This window comes from Cervus elaphus, chromosome 4, assembly GCF_910594005.1.
Source record: "Cervus elaphus chromosome 4, mCerEla1.1, whole genome shotgun sequence".
In the NCBI taxonomy this organism is placed as follows: Eukaryota; Metazoa; Chordata; class Mammalia; order Artiodactyla; family Cervidae; genus Cervus; species Cervus elaphus.
The window spans coordinates 13,967,030-13,988,077 of record NC_057818.1 but is presented as its reverse complement, the minus strand read 5'-3'; the positions used below and the strand labels follow the sequence as shown (position 1 = coordinate 13,988,077).

The window sequence follows — 21,048 nt, the reverse complement described above, 5'->3', positions numbered from 1 at the left end:
GTATTCATTGTTTATTGATTTTGCAATTTTTCTCTAACTTTGAGAATTCTCAAAATTAAAAACAAATGGGAGGAAACCACTTTTGTTATTTTGGAAATTAAAAAGGGATGTGACACAGAGCAAACATCTTTCCATGGAAGGAAATTAGGGTTTCCATATTGCAAACACTACTGTGGGGGCCCAACTGGCCCCAGTGTCTCTTCTCCTTGTGTTCTCCAAGTTTCTGAAAAACAATCTTGAACAACCATGGATTTTATCACGTTAACTTGTGGTTGTTCTGTTTGTTTGTTTGTTTAAAGCTGACTGTCTAAGGAGCCTTGTTGTTGTTGTTCGGTCACTAAGTGTGTCTGAGTTTTTGGCAGCCTATGGACTGTAGCACACCAGGCTTCGCTGTCCTCCACTATCTCCCGGAGTTTGCTCAAATTCATGTCCATTCAGTCAGTGAGGCTTCCTAACTGTCTCATCCTCTGCCGCCCCCTTCTCCTTTTGCCTTCAATCTTTCCCAGCATCAGGGTCTTTTCCAATGAGTTGGATCTTTCCATCAGGTGACCAAAGTATTGGAGCTTCAGCTTCAGCATCAGTCATTCCAGTGAATATTCAGGGTTGATTACCTTTAGGATCCACTGATTTGACCTCAAAAATATAGTCATGTCCAACTCTTTTCAACCCCATAGACTGCAACCCACCAGGCTCCTCAAGCCATGAAATTCTCCAGGCAAGAATACTGGAATGGGTCGCCATTACCTTCTCCAAGGGATCTTCCCGGTCCAGGGATCGAATCTGGATCTCCTGCATTGCAGGCAGATTCTTTAGCATCTGAGTCACCAGGGCAGCCCCTAAGGAGCTTATCTATCTTTTAATTCAAGAACTGCCCCCAATTAGCACAATCAACATTGGAGAAATCTAATAGAGTACTGTAGATGTTTCCAAAACAGAGTACTAAAGATATACATATGCTCTTCTTGTTGTTGTTCCATCACTCAGTCATGTCTGACTCTTTGTGACCCCATGGACTGCAGCATACTGGGCTTCCCTGTCCTTCACTATCTCCCAGTTTGCTCAGAGTCATGTCCATTGAGTCGGTGATGCCATCCAACCATCTTGTCCTCTATCATCTCCTTCTCCTCCTGCCTTCAATCTTTCCAAGCACCAGGGTTTCTTCTTAAAGAGAGCTAAATGCATGCCAGTCCTTTATAGTTGGCCTTTTCCTTGTTGCTGTATAGTTGGTTTGCTTACACAGTGTATCAGTCAGTTGAGGCTGGTATATGCTGCATTGATAACCCAAGTCTCACTGACTTCATAATCTTGAGCCAACAGCAGGGTGTCACTCAGGAGCCTGGGTTTTCAAAAGCTGCCTCTCCTGTCACCTCGGCAGGGGCAAGAGAGGGAGATTCTGCCCTGGGAATTAACTGTCCAAGTGACACGTCTCTTCCATTTGCAACTCACTGAGCTGATCACACGGCCCCAACACAGCCCAGGGACGGGAAGTTCAGTCTTCCCTGGGCCCAGGCAGATGATGAGCTGACTTTTGTTCAGCAACCTCATGTCTGCTACACAAATACTACCTCTCCAGGCAGTGGCAACTCTGTCTTGTTTCTCTGCAGCCCTAGTGCCTTGTAGGGTACCTTGGAGCAGGTGGACAGGAAGTGTTTATTGTATGAATGTATGACTTTTCCAAGACTTTTCTCCCTAATAAATAAAGAGAAAATATAATGCATGCCCACTATGTACCAAGATGTTCTGCCTGTGACATCTCATTTAATCCTCTTTTGGGGTAGGTACTGTTAATATCACCATTTTAAAGGTGAGGAAACGTAGGTCTAGAGATTTTAAGTAACCCCAAATTTTCAGCTACAAGTGAGGGAATTGGGATCTCTTAACTCATTACTTTGTTGCCTCTTTAAGATTAGGGTTAGTGTCTTGGAAATTAGAGACAACTTAAAAAGTTAAAATACAAACTTCTATGTAAATAGTCTATGTGGAAACATACATTTATATAATTTCATGACTATATATATACACAGTCAAGAGTGTATGCGTGAAGGCATGACTTCTGAACACATGACTCAATGTCTATGACATTTTAGTTTTTTATACCACCAACTTACAAGCCTGTAATTAACCCTGTGGGGTAAAAGGATTCATTATCAGAGCCCAGAAAAAGCAGACTGCTCCCTGGGAGGTGCAGACAGGGCTTTGATTGTTGGACAGGGCAGGGAAAGAAAGAGGTGAGGAAGCTGTTTTTCACCGAGTCTGCAGACTGTGGGTTGGGTATTCTGAGCTCCAGGAAATACATCAGGCTTAGAATCACCACTCTCCCTCAAAGTGACCACTGGGTCTCACGGTGACCATAAGAGAGGGAGATCCTAGGGGCCTACAAAGGACTAAACGAATCAGAGTGACTCACTCCCCAGGGGGAAGGGAATCTAGCTTCTCGGGAGCTAGCTTCTGTTGTTATTAGAATTATTTATTATTCTATTTATTTACTTTTTAGCACTTCAGGAGGTGTTTGTGTGAAGATGGTGGGGAGAGAAGAGAGGGAGCAGAAAACAGACCGTGCCATTTAACATCTGTAGAGTCTCACAAGAGAGGAATTGAGTCATGGAGGAGCAATCCCGGTCGGCTTCCCGGAGTAGGGGGCCTCTGGGGACTAAAAGTGGAGGTGGGTGTGTTTGAACTGGCGGTGGGCTCGGACAGGCTACGGGTGTTCACTCGGTTGCCCCCTCTTCTGCCCACCCAGCTCCTGGCAAACGCCCGTCACACCTAGCGCTCAGTGCCGGCCTGATTGAGAATAAACCTTCAAGGGCCACACGCACCGCCCTCCTCGCGGCGCGCGGAGTCGCACGCGCATGCGTGCAGCGGGGCGTTCCCACCAGGCCTCTGCGGCGAGGCCACCGTGCCCCAACCCACCCCGGTCCAGACCAGTGCGCAGGCGCGGGAAGTGCGCGCACCGGTGACGTCACTTCGTGCGGGACTTCGCCGAGGGAGGCGTCGCGGACTGACAGCGTCGCCATGGAGCCGAGGGCGGGTGAGGGGCCGCCCCGGGCACCACCTGAGAAACGCGCGGGGGACACGGAGGGGCCTCATGAGAGTCGGGCAGGGAACGCTGAAGGCTACCTGAGAGACGGGCCAGGGAAGGCTGAGGGGCCACCTGAGTGTCGGGCGGGGGACGCGGAGGGGCCGCCTGAGAGACCGACCGGGGGTCGCGAAGGGGCCGCCTGAGAGACGGACCGGTGGTCACGGAGGGGCCGCCTGAGAGACTAACCGGGGGTCACGGAGGGGCCACGTGAGGGACGGGCAAGGGGTCGCGGAGGAGTCCCCGGGGATTGGGCAGAGAAACCGCCAGAGACAGAAGGGGGGACATGGACGGGCGGGGTCTTCGAAGGTTCTGAGCGGGGTTGGGACGCTGTCGGTGGAGTAGGTAGAAGAAGAAGTGGGACTGCCTTCTGGGTAGGTGGTGGTGTCAGTTTCCGGACCCCTTTCCCCACCGTGAGAGCTGCCTCCTGTGTCGTCTGCCCCAGGCCCTGAGGAGGCTCGCCCCCAGAGCCCCTGAGCTTCGGTGATTGATTGCAGCATTGCCTGGCAAAGATGGTACTGAGGCTCTCGCTGCCCCACGGTCTATTAAAGCCGAGTTCGAGAAATGTGAATAAATCCCCTCCTCCGTTACTGCCCGGGCAGTATGGAAACAGCACAGGAAACAGGTGCTGGTAGCTCAGTGGAATAGTAACAAAGACCTTTGGAGACGCCTGCCAAGTGCCAGGACTGCGCTCCGGGCTAGAGGTAGAAGGAGGAGGGAGACCCAGGCAGACCTGACGGGCAGTTACAGAACAGGGTTCATGCATTTCTCACATTAATATATGTCACCTTTTATTATCCTAATTATTTCCCATGTTTTGGTAACTTTCCAAGGGCAGAGACCTGCCCTTTTATTCTCTCCCTCCCCTTGCAATTAGCCCACTGCTTTCTAAATGGGAGTCACTCAGATGTAATGATTAATTGACTCTGGAGCAAGGGCCACAATTCCTACAATTCCTGGGTCCCACACAGCGTCCTGCACAGTGCTGGGGGATATTGTTAGACCTCTGAGTTGTTAGGAAAAGTAATGTCATAGCTTTTTAAAAAAATTGTATATTTATTTGGCTGTGCTGGGTCTTCGTTGTTTGCAGGGGTTTTTCTCTAGTTGTGGCAAGTAGGGGCTACTCTCTAGATGCAGGACACAGGCCTAAGGCTGCTTTCCTTGTAGCGCACAGGCTGCAGAACGTTCAGGCTTCAGTAGTTGTGGCTCCCCCGCTCTAGAGCACAGACTCAATAGTTGTGGCTCCTGGACTTAGTTGTCTCTCGGCATGTGGGATCTTCATGGACGGGGAATCGAACCTGTGTCTCCTGCATTGGCAGGCAGATTCTTTACCAGTGCGCCACCAGGGAATTTGTTTTAATGGTTTCTGTTTTGAAAAAAAAAAAAAAAACTGAGGGTGTTTGGGGTTCCTCAAGAATCAAGGGTCCCAAAGGAGGAATGTCTGTCTCAGCTAGCCCTGACAGGAGAGGAGGGGTGAACCGGAGAAGGGAGGAGAGGAGGTACAAAGACCCGAAAAAGACAGGGGTACAGAGTGTGTGGGGCCAGGGACCAACATTGGGCCACTTTTTAAATTCATGGTGGGGGGTGACAGGAGATGAGGCTGAAGTGGACAGCAGGGCTTTGCAGTTCATTCCACACTCTGTGTCCAGGGATCCTCGGAGCACTGGAGACTTCCTGGAGGGGGTGCTGAAGCTGGGCCTTGAAGAGTCAGGGTTTGACTGACAGACAGGGAGTAGAACAGACTTCCAGCAGAGACCAGAAAATGCAGAGCTCCCAGCAGGAAAGAAACAAGCCAAGTCCTGGAAACTGCCTGCATGGCCTTAACCAGGCTGACAGCACTATAGTCCTGCATCCTCGGAGATGCTTGTTCCCTAAATACACATGAATCTGCAGTCTTGATTTCTGCTGTGGTTCAGAAGCACAGCTAGGGTCAAGAGGCACCAGAGTGTTTGCAGTGGGCTCCAGGACGCTCTGGGGTCTACCTGTGAAGGGCCTGGTATGAGTGGTATTCCTAGGGGATCTGTGTCTAGCCTGAGGGCATAAGCACTGGAAACCTTTGGCTCTGGCCCTTAACATGGTAAAACTACATGTAAAAGTTTAACAAATCATTATAAAATTGGTGAGGTCTGTAAAGGTATACGTCAGTAGCAAGGTTGGAAACCCCCCTGCCATCAGTCAAGGACTGCTTGAGTAAAATTTGACCTGCCTGCATCGTGGAATACTATGCAACTGCAGAAAAGTATGAGGGTACTTTTTCTATACCATATGGGCCAATCTGCAGGATAATAAGTAAACAGCAACAGAACTCAAAGCAGTATCTGTAGCTGCTTGTCTCGGGTACCCTTTTAGGGAAAGAGGATGAGGGACAAGAGTGGAGGGTCTCCTGTGAGAAGCCTGAGATGCCTGGGGAAAAATTCATCAGAACAAATGGATACAACTGACTATCTAAGGGGAAGGGACCTGGTACTCAGTAGACAGTGATGCTCTTCATTATATAGATGCCTTTGTGTGTTTTAAAAGTACATTTACCAAAAAGTTATTTATAATTTATTCACAAGATTTAAAGTCACATAATTCATAAATGTTTATGGTGAGAAGCCAGCCACCAGTCACATCCCACTGCCCGGGTTGGTGGCTCCAGGTCTCTGCTGTGGGACTGCTGCCCTGTGTCACTTTTGAGCAGCCTTTGCTCACTCAAGGGAGACTGAGGACTTGAGAGGGTGAAGCTGCCTCTCTTTCCCGCCCAGGTGTTGAGAGGTGCCATGTCACAGCAGAGTGATTTGGCACAAACTTCTGCATAGGTGCAAAGATAGCCTTTTGGACTAAGAAAAACAAAACTCCATATAAATGCATTTATATGAATGTGCCACTTTTTTTCCCACTCGACTGGAAACTGCTTTTTGTAGTTCTCCATTTCAAGAGGAGCATGTGGTTAATGCAGGGTTTCTAAGGGCTTTCCCTAATCAAATAATGAAGGAGTATTTGTTGCCTGAAAATTCATTTCCAAAGTGAGATCTAGAATAAAGAGTCTTGCAATAAAGTGGATTGTAGTAAGTAATCCAAAGTAGCAGCTGGCTTACACATCACTCAGGCAAGCTAACAGGCCTTGCAGAAGGAGAGAAGTAGTCATAGCTATCTCAAGACTGACAGACTGAGAGTGAGATTACAGAGCCTTGACTGAGCAGAACTCGTGTCTCCAAAAAAGGACTTAGGAATGCTTGGGTCTGTGGCTTGAGTGGTGTTTGTGCTGCCCCTACAGGTTCATAGAATAGGCTTCATTAAGCACTTGGGTTATGTTAAATGTACACTGTGTTTGGACTATAACAATTTGTTGAGGTGTAGGACGTCACCGACCTTGGTTTTTCGACGTAGGGGTCAGGAGCCCTAGATTCTGTCTGGCATGGCAGAGCTGAGGGTGCAGTGGGAGCAGGCAGGCTCTGGGCCCTGAGACTGCTGCGCTGTGGGGTTCCTGTCTGTATGTTTATCAGTCACACCCTTTATTGCCATAGGTGTTTCCAAACAGGACATTCGAGAGCAGATTTGGGACTACATGGAGTCACAAAATTTAGCTGATTTTCCCCGGCCTGTTCATCACAGGATTCCCAACTTCAAGGTACTGAAGCATTCCTGGAGCATTCACAAGGAAATTGGGATATTCCTGAATGAGTAACAGTAGTAAGACAGTTATCACCCCGCTTCATGGTGAATTTGAACTCGGTGAACAGTGAGTGGTGTGAAATCTGAACCAGCTGGCCAGGCTGTCTCTATTCTTAGAGATGTCCTTCATCATGTTATTAATACTTAACACTTACTCTCAAGCTCTCTTGCCTTTCTGTGCAGAATTGGTGGTTGGGTTGCATCTTGCCCTGAGGTGGTACTGAGGCTACTGCTTCCCATTTGCTGCAGAGTGGAATATTTCTCCCGGCTGGAAGCCTTGATCCTTGTGGTGCCTTTTCACACAGCTGGCTCCTAAGGGCCAACGTACTCTGAGAAGGAGCCCCAGCCAGTGGGGCTGGCTTCTAAGACCTTTGTACCCTGGCTGCCCCCTTAGACATGTCTCGGGTGACCCCAGACCTGGTCTCAGAACTGGCCCCCGTGCTTGTGAGGGGGTGGTGCTGGAGCGTCAGGCTGCAGGTGGCTCAGGGCAGTGGCCTCTTGGTAACCTGCACTTGCATTTAAAAACAGGGTGCTTCTCGGGCCGCTGAGCATTTCCCAGGTTTGCAGGCGTTCAAAATGGCCAGAACCATTAAAGTCAACCCTGATGCTCCCCAGAAAAATGCCCGTTTCTTCGTCCTTGAAGTAAGTGCACCTCTGTCTTTGTACCTAACCAGGGCTCTTATCTGGCTTGCCAAAACATCAGAGACCTCGAGGTTTTTGCCAGAACGCAGGAACTTAAAGTGGACCCTGATAAACCACTGGAAGGCGTCCGGTTGCTGGCGCTGCAGGTAATCCCATTCCGTGAGCCAGAGCCCTGGCTGCTGGCCAGCCTGCCCTCTTCAGGTGGCTGGCGAGTGGGCACCATCCTGCATTTGGAGGGAGGGTTCTGACTCCCTCCATGCAGAATGTGTCCGTGGAGTTGTTTTTCCCAGGACATTTAGAACTTTTTCGTCGTCAGTCAGTCAGAAGTCCTGAACGTGTCTGAATTCAAAGAGAAAAGGCGTTGATGTACTCTCCAGAAGAGAACGATTTCAATATGTATATTTCTTCTACTACATTTGTGATACTATAATTCTTTGAAACTTGATGACTTACGAGTTAAAAATCTGATAAATGTGTCCCCCAAACACATGAATTAGAGCAGTGTTTCTTAACTTAGATATAATAGGCCCCTTTTCAAGAAGAAAAATTCTCCCCAGGGTTGCCTTAATTTATAATTTCATTTAATAGCATAAATATAAAACTTGAGATAAATTTTAATTTCGTACCTCCAGTGTGATTATAAAATCAAAATACACATGTAAATATAAACAAAACTATAAAAGCAGTAACATTCAGGTGACAGCCTTTATTTCATGTAATGGTTGATGTTGGGGCAGTGTGGGGTCTGTGGGATCCTGCCGTATGCTGCTGGGCTTCAGGTGCTTCAAGACATCTTGAAGCTCAGTTTCCCTACTTCCCTTCTCAGTTTCCCTGAGAAGCCTTGCTCTGCAGGCACCTTCCGTCCTTGGTGGGGGGGTGCATACTCGATCAGGCTAGGATGGTGATGCACACGGCCGCAGAGCATGCCTGGGGGCACAGCTTCCCAGGCTCAACCCCAGATCCTCATCTGGTGCTATTACTAGAAATTGGTCATAGTAAACTCACTGATGAAGCTATGAGATCTCCAGGTCTGAGCTCCTTATCTGTAAGTTAGCACCTGCCGGGGAGCTTTGAAAGACTGTTGCTGATGTCCAGGTCTGAGTCAGGCTTAAGTGGACCCAGACTTTGGTGAGCCTCAGAGCTCCCCAAGGACCTCTAGTTTACAACCAATGGGTTAGCAGAGTGTCAGGCAGTACACCAGAGTCTGGAGACTACAAACAAAGTCACCCACCTCTGTCGTTACTTCTGTTGAAATACTCTTCTTGGGGTTGAAAACCATTATTTAAGAAAGCCAAACTGTAATTTTATAGGACTTTTATTGGTCTTAGGCTGTCATCTCCTGCTCAAAAAGTAAAATCTGCTATTTTTTACATAAAAGAGCTTATAAATTTCATAATTGCCTCATGGCCCACCCCTGTATAATCTGCAGCAGTGTCCTTGGCCGTGGTTCTCAAACTTACCCTGTGCATCAGGAATACTGACTAGGCCTATTACACCAGGCTGCTGGACCCCACCCCACAGCTTCTGGTCATGTCAAACAGTGCCCAGGGGCCCTCACTCTGAAAACCTCTGCTCTAGGTCTTGCAATAAACATTTGAGAATTAAATAGAAGAAAACGGCTATTGACACAAGTCAGTATAAAATATTGATTGTAATGAGTACTGATCTCTCAGACTGATTTACTGAGCAGCAAACTAGATATAAGTGCTTGATGGGGTAATGTCTTAACGTGGCTTCAAAATAAAACATCATTGTACCTGGATAGGGCTTAATGCCAGGAGCGTAAGGCACAGCAAGGTATGGTTGGAATTTTCTTCAGGACAGACTTCTTTTGGATTTGCATCATCATTTTCACTCAGAACAACTTTGAATGGCAAGTAGAATAGAATCAGCCAGTTTTACAAACCCTCACCCCTTTATTCTGAGTCAGGGTAGTATAACTGCTCTTAAGTAAAATCGTGGCCAAGTATTATTCAGTTGAGTTTGCAAAGCAGCTCATCTTCTTGACACATACCCCAAAATACAGGTAATAGTAGCTTGCTTCTGTTCCTGAAATGTTAAAATGATACATAAGAAAGTTCCCATGTTAAATTTTGTAATTGATTCACTGTCTTTTCTTTTAAAAGAGCAAAAAAACATTATTGGTTCCAACACCGCGACTGAGAACGGGGTTGTTTAATAAGATCACTCCACCCCCTGGGGCAACTAAAGACATCTTGAGAAAATGTGCCACCTCTCAGGTGAGTTTGAGAAGCAGCGCCAGCCGCAGGGAAGAACCACTCTCAGCCGTGCCCTCTGGTGAGTTAGAACAGTGTGACTCTGCCATAGGGTTGAAGCCTGGTTTAGCAAAACCAAATGAAGAGTGGTGTGAGGTATTCAGCAATCTTGTCGTTACAGGAGCCCGGCAGAAAAGCTGCCAAGCACTTGGTTTTTATTTTGCACCAAGGTGACAAATAGTAAATTCCCAGTAAGAAAGAGAGAAGGAAAAGCGAATTCTCTGGTACTCTGGCGCCCTCTAGAGTTACTTTTTGATGCTGTTCAGTGTCCTAGAGCATTTTCTCAGATGCCACCAGAAACAGTGGCAGAATTTCCAAAATATGTTCAATTGGAAATTGTCTCACCAAGTACTGAAGCAATAAAGGCTTTAGTAATTTAGCAATATGTTTTCTTTTAACTGCCTCCTAATGCCATGAAACCAGTATACTGTAAACATTACATTAGGGTGCCTTATAATGAAATTTGTCTGGTATTTTATAGACAAAGAAATAGAATTTGGTGACTTTTTTCAGAGTTCTAGAGTTGACCCCAGGTCATTTGATTCCTAATCTGGTGGAAAGGAGAAATGGAACATTAAGAAATACCTTTCTAAAAGGGATTTTCCACTTAAGTCTAGTGTATGACAAGTGAATGCTTTATTGTCGTTTATTGATAACCTGTCTTATTGCAAAAACAGAATTTGGCATGACATACAAAAATACATACAATAAAGGAAGATAACAAAACATGTGGGGAAAAAAATAAAGGGATAACAAGTGTGAGAATATAAGAGATGACCCTGATTCTGGTCAGTGTTCAAAGTGCCCACCATATGCTCCCCTGCAGTTGGTGGACGTGGCCACAGACCCAACCCCACACTTCTGAGGGCCGGCAGGGAATCTTGTCAGTTATAATCATGGGTTCTGGACAGTAAGAGCAGTCCTTTTCCTCATACTGAAGTCCAGGTCAGATGTGGCTGTGTCCCCCTTCACAGCATCCCCCTCCCCTGTGAAAGGTGACCAACACTCGGCTCGTTCCCGGGAGGCTCTGTGACACGCCAGCACTGGCCGGTCTCTCACGGGCACTGCTGAAAGTATGGCCTGGCCAGAGTAAAGCCAGGCCAGCTCTCACGACTGAGCTTAAGTGCAAATTGGACAGTGTTTGGGCTCTTTTATATCATGAGATACTGGCTAGAAATCAGAGATCCAGGGTCATGAACCTCAAAGAGAGTGTTGTTTTCTCTGTGGTAGAGGAAAATGGCAAATAGAGAGTCATAAAGACACGTCTAATGCAGATGCAGATTTAGTACGATTATTTAGGTGGCCAAAGCTTAGTGGTGAAATGCTGCCACCGTGCATATCGCTTGAGGAGACTGTGATGTCACCTCACTTCAAGGCAGGCAAGTCTCTGAGTTTGTGCCTCAGCCTCCTGCCACTGTCATGCCCCAGCCACCTGTGTCTGCCCTCATTGTCTCTGCGTTTACTCTTTGACTCAGGAGTGTTCTGGGAACCACTCCAGGGGGAAGGCAGAAGTGTCTGTTAACTGCCTAAGTCCCTCTGCCCCTCCGGTGACTCTTGGTTAAATAGAACAGGACTTTGGCGTGTCAGGGAGACTCCTGGTTGCTCGCGCTCTGTCTGGTGAGGCTGACCACTGAGAGAAGGGGGGCCTGACAGACAGGTTACAGCACAGAAAACCTGATGGCGGTGTCTGCTCCCCAAGGCTGCCAGGCGCTGAGCCCCCTGAAACAGGCTTGAAGATGCCAGCCATGGGCGAGAAACGCCTGGCTGCCTGGGTGTGGTGAGCTTAAGGAAAGACAGGCTTTCCCCCAGTGTGGGCACCTGGGGCCAATGACTGTGGTTTGACTGTTGGGAGGCCCCAAGCTAATCATAGTACTGGTCCTTGGACCAGTCACTTGTCGTGGACTTGTCGTTTGCCTGGTGACCACTCCTGCAGGGTACTGGGCCACGCAGTGTCTGACTCTAGTTCCCTAGATTTCCCCCGTGCCTGTCATCAGAGTCATGGCCGCAGTGGCCTCCCTGTGCCCCGACTCAGGCCTCGTTAGGATAACTGGGTGTGCTTTGGGTGGTCTTTGGTTGAATGATTGGCTGTTCATGCAGAGAGGCCTCCAGTGTTCACGGTGAGCTAAAATGTCCCACATGCTTAACGGCCGTGTCTTACCTGCTGGACGCTTTGCCTGCACTCTGTCGTCTCATTCCAGTGTGCAGGGCGAGGCAGGACTGTTGTCCCTGTGTCACGGAGGAAGAGACTGATGTTCAGAGAGCTTCCTCTGCTGAGGCCGCAGAGGAGGGGTCTGGACCCGTTTCTGTGACTCCCGACCCTGGGTTCTAATCACTGCGCTCTCCTGCCTCCTGGGGGAAAATGATTTGCTGAATATTATGAAATGAATATCCTATTCATTTTGCTGTCAGTTCCCCCTGGTGAAGGATTGTGGGAACTGCCTTAAAATGGTTCTGATCCATGGTTTCCTGAGCTACTGCTTCCGCGGTGCTGCGTCGTTTGCTGTGGGGCGGCCCACTTGCTTCCCGCAGGAGGTTGAGACCCTGATCGTGCATCTCCGTGGGTTTTGAGGCAGGCAGGAGCTCTCAGGCCGCGTGTCTGTTCACAGGGCGTGAGGAACTACAGCACTCCCGTGGGCTTGGACTCCAAGGTCCTTGTGGACTTGGTTGTGGTGGGGTCCGTGGCTGTTTCTGAAAAAGGTAAGATTAAGAACAGAAACTCTGAGATGTGACCACTGACTCTGCAGCCTGCTGTTCCCCCAGCGCTCCTCCGGTTGCCTTAGAGATGTTGACAGTGAGTAATTTCAGCTTTCTGGATGCATGCCTGGCTTCGAAACCACTGCATCTATCACTCATGTTGAAGAATTAACTCAGTCCCTCCCACTCTTATCCCCACTCAACACCTTTACAGCATTTCCACTTTTTCTTAACAGGAGAAAGGACATGAGGTCATCTCTTTTCAGGTGGTGAAAGATTTCCTCTCTGTTCTTAAGTTAACTGGAACTGGGGCTGGATTTATTTGCAGTGTGTCAGTAAATAGTTGGTGTTGGAGAGCCTCCAGTAAATGGAGAAACACTGGGTTCTGAACCTCTTTTGTCTTGTGCAGCAATAGCCTCGTGGTCAGTGTGGGGTGTCCTGAGCCTGCCTGTGGGGCCTGAGGCTTCTCCCCGCCAGCCTGTGTGCTAGGCTGAGCTGCCCTTGGACTCGTCCCTGGGGCCTCTTCCCCTCTGCCCTGCCCACTCCAGGCTTGGCTTGGTGCTGTCTGGGAACAAGCTGCTGCTTTTGGAGTGGGGTCAGCACATTACAGACTTGAACCTGTGTGTACCATTGGGGCCCCTGCCACCAGGAAAGCCATCTCTTTCTTCTTTCCCGCCAAGAGAATGTCCAGAGATGCTCATCCCCAAATCTCTCTTTGGAAGTTAATCAGCCAAAGCCTCTTCGTTCAGTAGGTTCCCAGTAAAGCGTTGGTGAGAAGTGCTCCAAGTCTGCTTCCCAGGCCTGAGCATTGTGTTTCTCAGTGTCAGCCTTTAATATTATCACCCTAAATTTACTCTCTTCCCTGCTCCTGCTCTGAGCTACTGTGTGAGATGCTTAGGAGTGGATGTTAAAATTGTGGGTTCCTTGTTTTCCACGTGTTCCTGTTACAGATGCTTTACCTGTGTCCTCAGGGTACCCTCTGCGTGCAGACACACAGAGGGTGTAGTGTAGTCATGTCCTGTGGTGTAGGGGAGCCTTTGAGGACTATCTGTGGGATGACTTCTTGGAGAGAAATTACCGGACCAATGGGTTGTTTTTTTTTTTTTTTCCAGTGGGTTTTTAAATCCTGATGTCGCCAAGTTACACTGCAGCAGGGGTGCCCACCTCACATCCTTGCACACCATCTGCCTTACCTCTCTCCCTCTTCCCCTGTTGATAACTAGGATTATCCCACCTCACTTTTTGTGTCTGATAGTGAGCAATGGTATTTTGAGTTGCCTCTTGATTTACATCTGCTTTGGGTGAGCTTGAACGTTTCTCCTGTGAACACTGTCACCCGTCTCTCTGGTCTGTTCGTACCCTTTGCTGCTTTGCTATTGAACTGTCTTTCACTTCTTTGCATGTATGATTGAAGACTTCTCATTGTAAATGTGGCACAGTCAGGTCTGACTCTTAGAAGGATGCCTGAGTGATGGTGCTTCCGAGCTCGATAATGGTGCTGACGTCAGAACTCCTGGCTGGCCTGGGCGTCCTACTGAGAGGAGTGACTGGACTTGGCTGGGAGCTCACAGCACGCTCACGTCCACTGTCTTGCGTCCTTTCCCCCTGCTTAGTTTGTCCTTGAGCTTCAGGTAACAGATCCTTTTCTTGTGCCGCATGTGTGAATTTGCAACATAGCCCTGCTTAAACCGCCTCCTTCCAAGTTGTGGGGCTGTGATCTTAGTTCCCTGACTAGGGCCTGAACCGGCGCCCCCCGCAGTGGATGCGCAGAGTCCGAAGCACCGGACCACCATGGAGGTCCCTCCTTAGTGCCTTACAGGCAAGGCTGAGCCAACTCACATCTGGGTCCCTGATGCAGACTTCCAGCTTTCCCTGCACAATGACAAAGATTTGCCTTTAGTAAGAACTTGTTTTTAGTGCTCTAAAAACTACTCTTTCATCCCTTTTAAATGTGAGTCTGTTAACATAAAGCTCATGTAAGTGCTAGCTCCACTTCCTTTGTAAAGGTGCACAGGGTGCCAAGTTCCTTGACTGTGTGTTAACCGCGGTACCCGTCCCGCGTGGTGCTTCCCCTTGAACTCCTCCAAGTCCACGATGAGAAGTGTGCTCCTGCCTGATTCCCCAGAACCCACACGTGCTGCTTCTCTGCATTGCCTCTTAGGCTGGAGAATTGGGAAGGGAGAAGGCTATGCCGACCTTGAATACGCCATGATGGTGTCGATGGGAGCAGTCAGCCAGGGGACGCCAGTGGTCACCATCGTCCATGACTGCCAGGTGCTTCCTGGGAACAGGCCAAGCAGAGCCACCACTGGGCATGGAGCGTGGGGGCCGGGGCGGGGCAGCTGGGTCTCTGCCTTCACTCTGCGCCACGTCAGGTGTGGCTCGGCCGGGCCGGATGCGCTTGGTGGTGCAGCAGCTTAGCCTTGAGCAGGACAGGTTTGGGGGACATCGTCCTTCCATCAAGCGGTGTGGCGAACGCGGCCGGGGCTGTATCCCCACTAGCTCCCTCACCTGCTTCTGTTCAACCAGGTTGTTGACATACCTGAAGCACTCCTCGAGGACCACGACCTCACTGTGGACTATATCCTTACTCCAACTCGAGTCATCACCACAGGGTGTGAGCGCCCCAAGCCAGCGGGAATCGCATGGTCCAAGGTGGGTCACCGTGACGTGGAGGGAGGCCAGTGCTGGCCCCTGGCTCACAGACACCTCCTCTCTCCCTGTGTTGTCTGTCTGTCAGGACTGCTGTTCCCAGGCCTGCGTGGCTGTGTGTTAGAGCCACCCGTGAGCTTTTGAACAATTCAGCTTCTGAATCAGTCTCCAGGCGTGGCCTGGAGAACATACTTAAGGAGCCCACCAGTTCCTACAAGCAGGCAGGAGCCAAGGTCTGCACATGACACCAGCGGTGGTGGCAGGGGGCGACCAGCTCCACCAGGAGAGCCAATGCCTTGACTCTACTTGCCAGCTGGTTTTCGTCTGTAAGAGCTGTCTTCTGCCGTCCCAGCCACACATGGTCCTAATCATCAGGCTTTCCTTTTGTAAGCCCAGATTTTCTCAGTGCCATCTGCATCTCCGTGCAGAACTGAATAGGGTGGGAGGCAGAACCCACAGCTTCACATGCTGATGCCATGGTGACTTTATCTCCAGAGTAGGCAGTAGCATGTATCACAGGCTGGTCTGCAATAGAAGTTTGACGCCAGAAGCCAGCCTCTAGGTATGATGCTGTCTGCTGGAAAATAGCCAGAGTTACTGAGAAAGCTGGAGAAGTTGTGCTCCAGTTGGATTGAAACTCTTGGTCAAATTAGCACGTTTGTCCATGTTTCACATTCCTTACACTTGAGCCATCCAGGGCTGGAAGGCTGCTCTCCCCTGGGCGTGGGAATCAGCAGTGTCCACTGCCACGGATGGCCCAGAGGCGACAGCCTGTGCTCTCGCCCCGCCCCGAGGGCCTCCCTGCAGAACACCTGCGCCCCTGCTGGACTCACCCCTGGTGAGAGCAGGGAGAAGGTGCAGCATCCTTCATGACTGTTGAGACATTGCTCAGGGTGTTTAGAACTCAGGGCTCCTTGGGATCCGGGCCCACAGGCTCCCTTTAGATGAGTGGTGGCCGAGACAGTGGCCGTGGGAGCGCGGTGGCTGTGCTCAGAGCTGAGCGTGTGGTCTGGGAGGATGCGCCAGCGGGGCCGCTCTTCATAGCTGAGGGCCAGCTGCAGTGTGGGGAGGGCGGGTTCCGGGGGCCTCGCCAGGGAGAGGAGATGGTTGCCTCTGAGAATACCCGTAATTTAGTAAGAAAAATATGAAAACAGGAACAAGTTAGGTTATCTGTTGTGTTAGATGAATATAATCCCTCTTAGAGAGAAACAGTCCAGCCAGTTTCCTGAGACCCCCTCAGCCACACCAACGCCTGCTTGCCGGGACCTGGGCTCACTCACCGTCTTCCTGGGGGGTGCTAGTCGTCAATGAGGCCATGGCGAGAACCCCTCACCGTGGGTCCTGAGTTCTCAGTTCTGCCACCAGCTGGTCGTCCCTCTGTGTGGGTGGGTCCTGTGAGGGTGGGGACTTTCTGGCCCCCGGAGTCTTGCCCTGGCCTTGCAGTGAGTGCAGCCAGGGCACCTTGGGGACGGGGAGGTGGTGGGGGCAGCTCAGTGCTGCTTGTAGTGCTATTTCGGGTTGGCTGCTGGGCACATACAGATAGATCCTGATCCTTCTGTGATGCTCCCCACATAGACTCACGTGACCCCAGTGTGGGCCGGGGGTGAGGTTAGAGCCAGTGTCGTCTTGGGTTGGCAGCAGACGCCTCGAGAGTGAGATTTCTGATTGTGTTGGGCTTAGCATGCATTTCTAGGGGACAGGTTTTAAAGTTAATCCCTAAAGGGAACATGCATTAATAAATGACCGCCATCTGCATGCTTCAGCAAGAAGTGATTGGGGCATACAAAAAAAAAAAATTTTGCTTTATACCAGCTTTTTAAATGGAGTGATTCGTTACAGAAGGCATAATTTTTTTTTCCTGTTTAATTAACAAGCACAATCTTTTATTTCACATGGCAAATTGACAAAAAACCTAACAAATGTTCCTAATTGCCAGCCAGGAAAAATAGCACCCCTGCGGGTCCCCATGTGGGAATCCAGCCTGTCAACTGGGCTCTCAGAGGCCATCCGCTCTAGGCCTCCATCAGCCCACATGTGCCATTCTGCAAGGAGCACAGTGCGGGCAGAGGGCTTGGGACGGGAAGTAGCAGAGGCCCCTGCGTCAGAGAGGCTTTGCCTTTAGAACTCGTGGGGCGTGGGGCGGCAGGGCTGCAGAGAGGGCACTAACGCTGAGCTTTGCTGTCCTAAAGAACACAGCGCTCTCAAAATGAGCAGTTTTACATAAAAGGCTCGCATTTCTGCACTTCCCTTCCCAAGACCCCTTAGTGTGTGCCAGCATCGCGATGCTGTGGACTCGGTCGGTTTGCGGTGTGCTGGAGGGCATTCCTTGCCCTGCCGCTGATTGCAGTCTGTCCGAGTGCCAGCTCGGGTCAGGGAGTTCCGGGGACGTGCACAGAAGGATGCGTGTGTGCTTCACACACGTTCTAGGATGGATATCTGCTGTGTGAGTGTGGAGCCTTGCCCCACGGGGCCAGGCTTCTTGAGAACGTGCATGTCTACCTGAGGCAGCCCTGTGGATCCACTGGGCAGAAATCACGGGAGTTTCAGCACTTAAGGGGCAGTCTTCCAGCCGAGACGGCCCCACAGCGGGCCCAGTGGATACACGGTGTTTACCAGGAGGTGTGGCCTTGGTGGCTCCCACTGCTGGTGCGGGGACTGGGGCAACGTTTCGTTCTTCCATACAGGGACATAGACACACTTATCATCTGACTGTGATTACTGTTTTAAATTTGATCATCCTTTCTAAATGATCCAGTAACTTAAAAAATCCTTAAGACTCTAAATATGACCAGTTTAAATTTGCTGCTAAACACTTCAAAAGAATGCAAGAATTTGAACTCCTTAAGAACGCAGACCAGGGATGTGGGAGGGAGTGAGTTGGCTGGACTCAGGATGTCTTTGGGATTCTTTGGGACTCAGAGCCTCTAGTGGAGGAAAATGCCCTTTGATCAGGAAGCATAGCCCCATCTTATGGGTGTCTTCATGGCATAGACATGGTTTTTGTTTTCTTTTTGCATCTCAGCAGTGGGGCTTCCCTGATAGCTCAGTTGGTAAAGAATCCACCTACAATACAGGAGACCCCAGTTCGATTCCTGGGTCAGGAAGATCCGCTGGAGAAGGGATAGTTTACCCACTCCAATATTCTTGGGCTTCCCTGTGGCTCAACTGGTAAAGAATCCACCTGTTTTGTGGAAGACCTGGGTTTGATCCCTGGGTTGGTAAGATCTCCTGGAGAAGGGAAAGGCTACCCACTCCAGTATTCTGGCCTGGGGAATTCCAAGGACTGTATAGTCCACGGGGTCCCAAAGAGTTGGACACAGCTGAGCAACTTTCACTTCACTTCACTTCAGTGGGAAATGTGAGGAGGAGGGAGTTTTTCTCTGTGCTCTGTTCTGAAGACTCGCATGGCTCCTGACTCAGCTGTGCCAGCGACAAGGACAGCGTCTGGCTGGGGAGGCGCTAATCCCCCGGGAGGCTCTGCTGCGGTGGAGTCACCTACCTGCATAGCAGTGGGAGCCAGTGGGGACTAGAAGCCTCTAGGTCTCTGGGAGGGCGTTTGACAAGCTTGGGTGTTCTCATTTCTTCTCACTCTTACCCTAATCCATTGATTCTCAACCTGGGACCTGTGTGCCTCTTGCAGTTTGGAGGTCCATGCACGGGTATTGGGAGACTGTACACAGCTGTAGGGGATTCCTTTGTGGGGGGGAACCTCAGCTTCTCTCCAGGGTCTCTGACACCTGCCAAGGATAAGAACTATTGCCCTAAGTCACATGTGATTCTGAATATACTGAGAACTCTGGTACTATTTGAACTATTTATTTTTGTAGAAAAATTAGACCTGTTCATCTTGTGTGCTGATCCGTGATGAGATACTCATGTCTCTTGGAAGCCTGCATTAGAACCGTTGCTTGCCTCTTGGTGACTGAACTTTTTTTTTTTTTTTTTGCGGGATCTTAGTTCCCTGACCAGGAATTGACCCTGCACCCTCAGCAATGAAAGCGAGGAGTCCTAACTACAGAACCACCAGGGAATTCCCTTGGTGACTGATTGTTTACGTGCTCTGTGCCCACAGAAGCCAGAATGCACCTCTAAAGAATGGTTTGTCAAAAAGACCTGAGCATATCTTTCTGTTCCTTCTCTGCCGTGTGGTTCCTTAAGACCCATGAGACCAGTTCTGCCTCTGCTCAGCCCCCAGTGTCCCCGGCGCACAGCACAGGGCCTCCGCCTCGAGTATTGGGGCTCTTCTGTCACCTCCATTGCTACAAGTGCTCTTTGATCAACTTAGTCAAAAAGCCGAAAGTGTCCTTTGTATCAAAGTCCTACTGGCTGAGATATAACATTGTGTGTGCAATCCATTGTTTTGTAGCCTGATGACCCATTGCTAGAAAGTGTTCTCAGTGTAGCATTCTGTTCCACATTTGCCCTGATTGTGCTTTTTCAATGATGCCTAGATGGGTTTGGCCCTTAGGAGGAGGAGGAGATCCCCACAGCCCCGTTAAAGACCTCACCCCACCCAAGGCGTAGGTCAGGGGAGAGAACAGATATGGAGGTAGAAAGTGCCCTGTAATCCTGTGGCATTGCCAGGGCAGTTGCCATTTACAGCCCTGTAACCCTCATACCAGTGATCTTAGCTCCACTTCTGCGTAGGACGCCTCATTGTCTGCCTTCTGTGCCCCCAGGAAAATGGAGAAGGCCATCCAGCTCCTACCAGGTGCCGTGTCCTGTTGGGCAGACTCAGAGTGGCAGAGGGAGACGGCTGGCCTGAGGGTGCTGAGTCTTCTGCGAGCACGTGTGGCAGAGGCCGCTGCATGACTGATGCTTCTTCCCTGTGACCGAGCCGTGGTCCCTCCTGGATGCCCCAAGAATAGCTGGAACTGCTTTGCTTTTTCAGATCAGCTGTGAGATGATGGAGAAGATACCTATCCTCAGAAGCCTGCGCCACCGAGAGGAGCAGGCTGGGAAGGACGTCACCCTCCGAGATGGGCCCCGGAGCACTCCAGGCGCCCAGGCCGCCCCCAGCACCGCCAGAAGCCCTCAGGACCCGGCCCCACCAGAATCGGGCTCCGTGCCTCCCAGCTCTGTTGAGATTGGGAACCTCCCCCGGGATGTCAGGGTGAGCCAGCTAAAGCGGGCCCTCAGCGCACTGGGCGTGGTGCCCTCGCGGCTCACCTGGCAGGGGCCGCAGCACAGGGCCTTCCTCCACTACCGGGACCCGGCCGAGGCCCAGCAGGCCATCGCCTGCCTGCAGGGCTTCCGCCTGGGCGCCAGCACAGTGAGGGTGGTGCTAGCCAGGCAGCAGAGGGCCGGTGACCTTGGGGGCGGCCACACCGCAGAGCCACTCCCTGACCATCGGCCGTTGCTGGCCCATGACGACGTCCTGCTATGATCCCCAGCGAACTTCCGCCCAGCACAGCAGGGCATGGTGGAGCCGTTGCTGCCTGAGCTGCTGTTGAGTTTGGTCCTTTCTGGGAAGTCAGAGCTTCAGTTGCTGCCCAGTGTCTCCTGGGGGCAGGAAGTCAGCCCGTGAGGCACTTGAAGTCTCTTGGGAGGCAGGAAGTTCATATTCAGGCTTCTGCGCATCCTGGTCCTTCAGCCTGTGGAATGTCACAGCCCTGCTGGTTTCTTGGTTGAGGGGACTGAGTGGGCAATAAACGAGCAGGAGTAAATTCTGACAGCAGTCTAGGGGGTCTGTGTTCTGAACTTGAGAGGCATGGGGGATTAAGAGGAGGTGGACGGAAGAGTCTGCCAGGAGAGGCCTTGGCAGGGACCAGCGCAGAGGCACAGCAGGGTGGAACCAGAAGTGACCCTTGTGTTCCTAACTTCTTGGCCTCGCACTGCTGGAGGGGAAAAGGTGCAGTCAACCCAGAGAAGCAGGGGGTTCAGTCCAGGCGCTGGGCCACAGTCTGCGCGTCTCATCTCAGCCCTGGTGCTGGAGGTGGCGGCCAGTCCGGCGGGGCCCCCTGGCCCTGTGGTCTCACCTCTGTCCCCTCCTCACCGTCGCAGCCGGGCTCCTCCCTCTGGGTGAACAACCCCCCGCCCCACCCCTGCTGT

At 50.7% G+C, this 21,048-nt stretch overlaps 1 protein-coding gene across 9 annotated transcripts; it reads left to right on the top strand.

The window, feature by feature from the left end:
* Nucleotides 1–2,899: 2,899 nt before the first annotated feature.
* Nucleotides 2,900–20,669, top strand: MTHFSD (methenyltetrahydrofolate synthetase domain containing). Of its 9 annotated transcripts, none has more exons than XM_043898231.1 (8): nt 2,900–3,028; nt 6,586–6,689; nt 7,262–7,375; nt 9,502–9,615; nt 12,258–12,348; nt 14,507–14,619; nt 14,875–15,000; nt 19,889–20,669. In XM_043898231.1, exons 1-8 carry the CDS (start codon nt 3,013–3,015, stop codon nt 20,381–20,383), a joined length of 1,173 nt encoding a protein of 390 aa, XP_043754166.1. In that variant the 5' UTR covers nt 2,900–3,012; the 3' UTR covers nt 20,384–20,669. The 9 variants fall into 9 exon arrangements, with proteins under 9 accessions (XP_043754166.1, XP_043754165.1, XP_043754170.1 ...); XM_043898230.1 differs by lacking the exon at nt 7,262–7,375 and adding an exon at nt 7,408–7,521 and having other exon boundaries at nt 2,901–3,028; XM_043898227.1 differs by lacking the exon at nt 7,262–7,375 and adding an exon at nt 7,408–7,521 and having other exon boundaries at nt 2,998–3,133.
* The last annotated feature ends 379 nt before the right edge of the window (nt 20,670–21,048 follow it).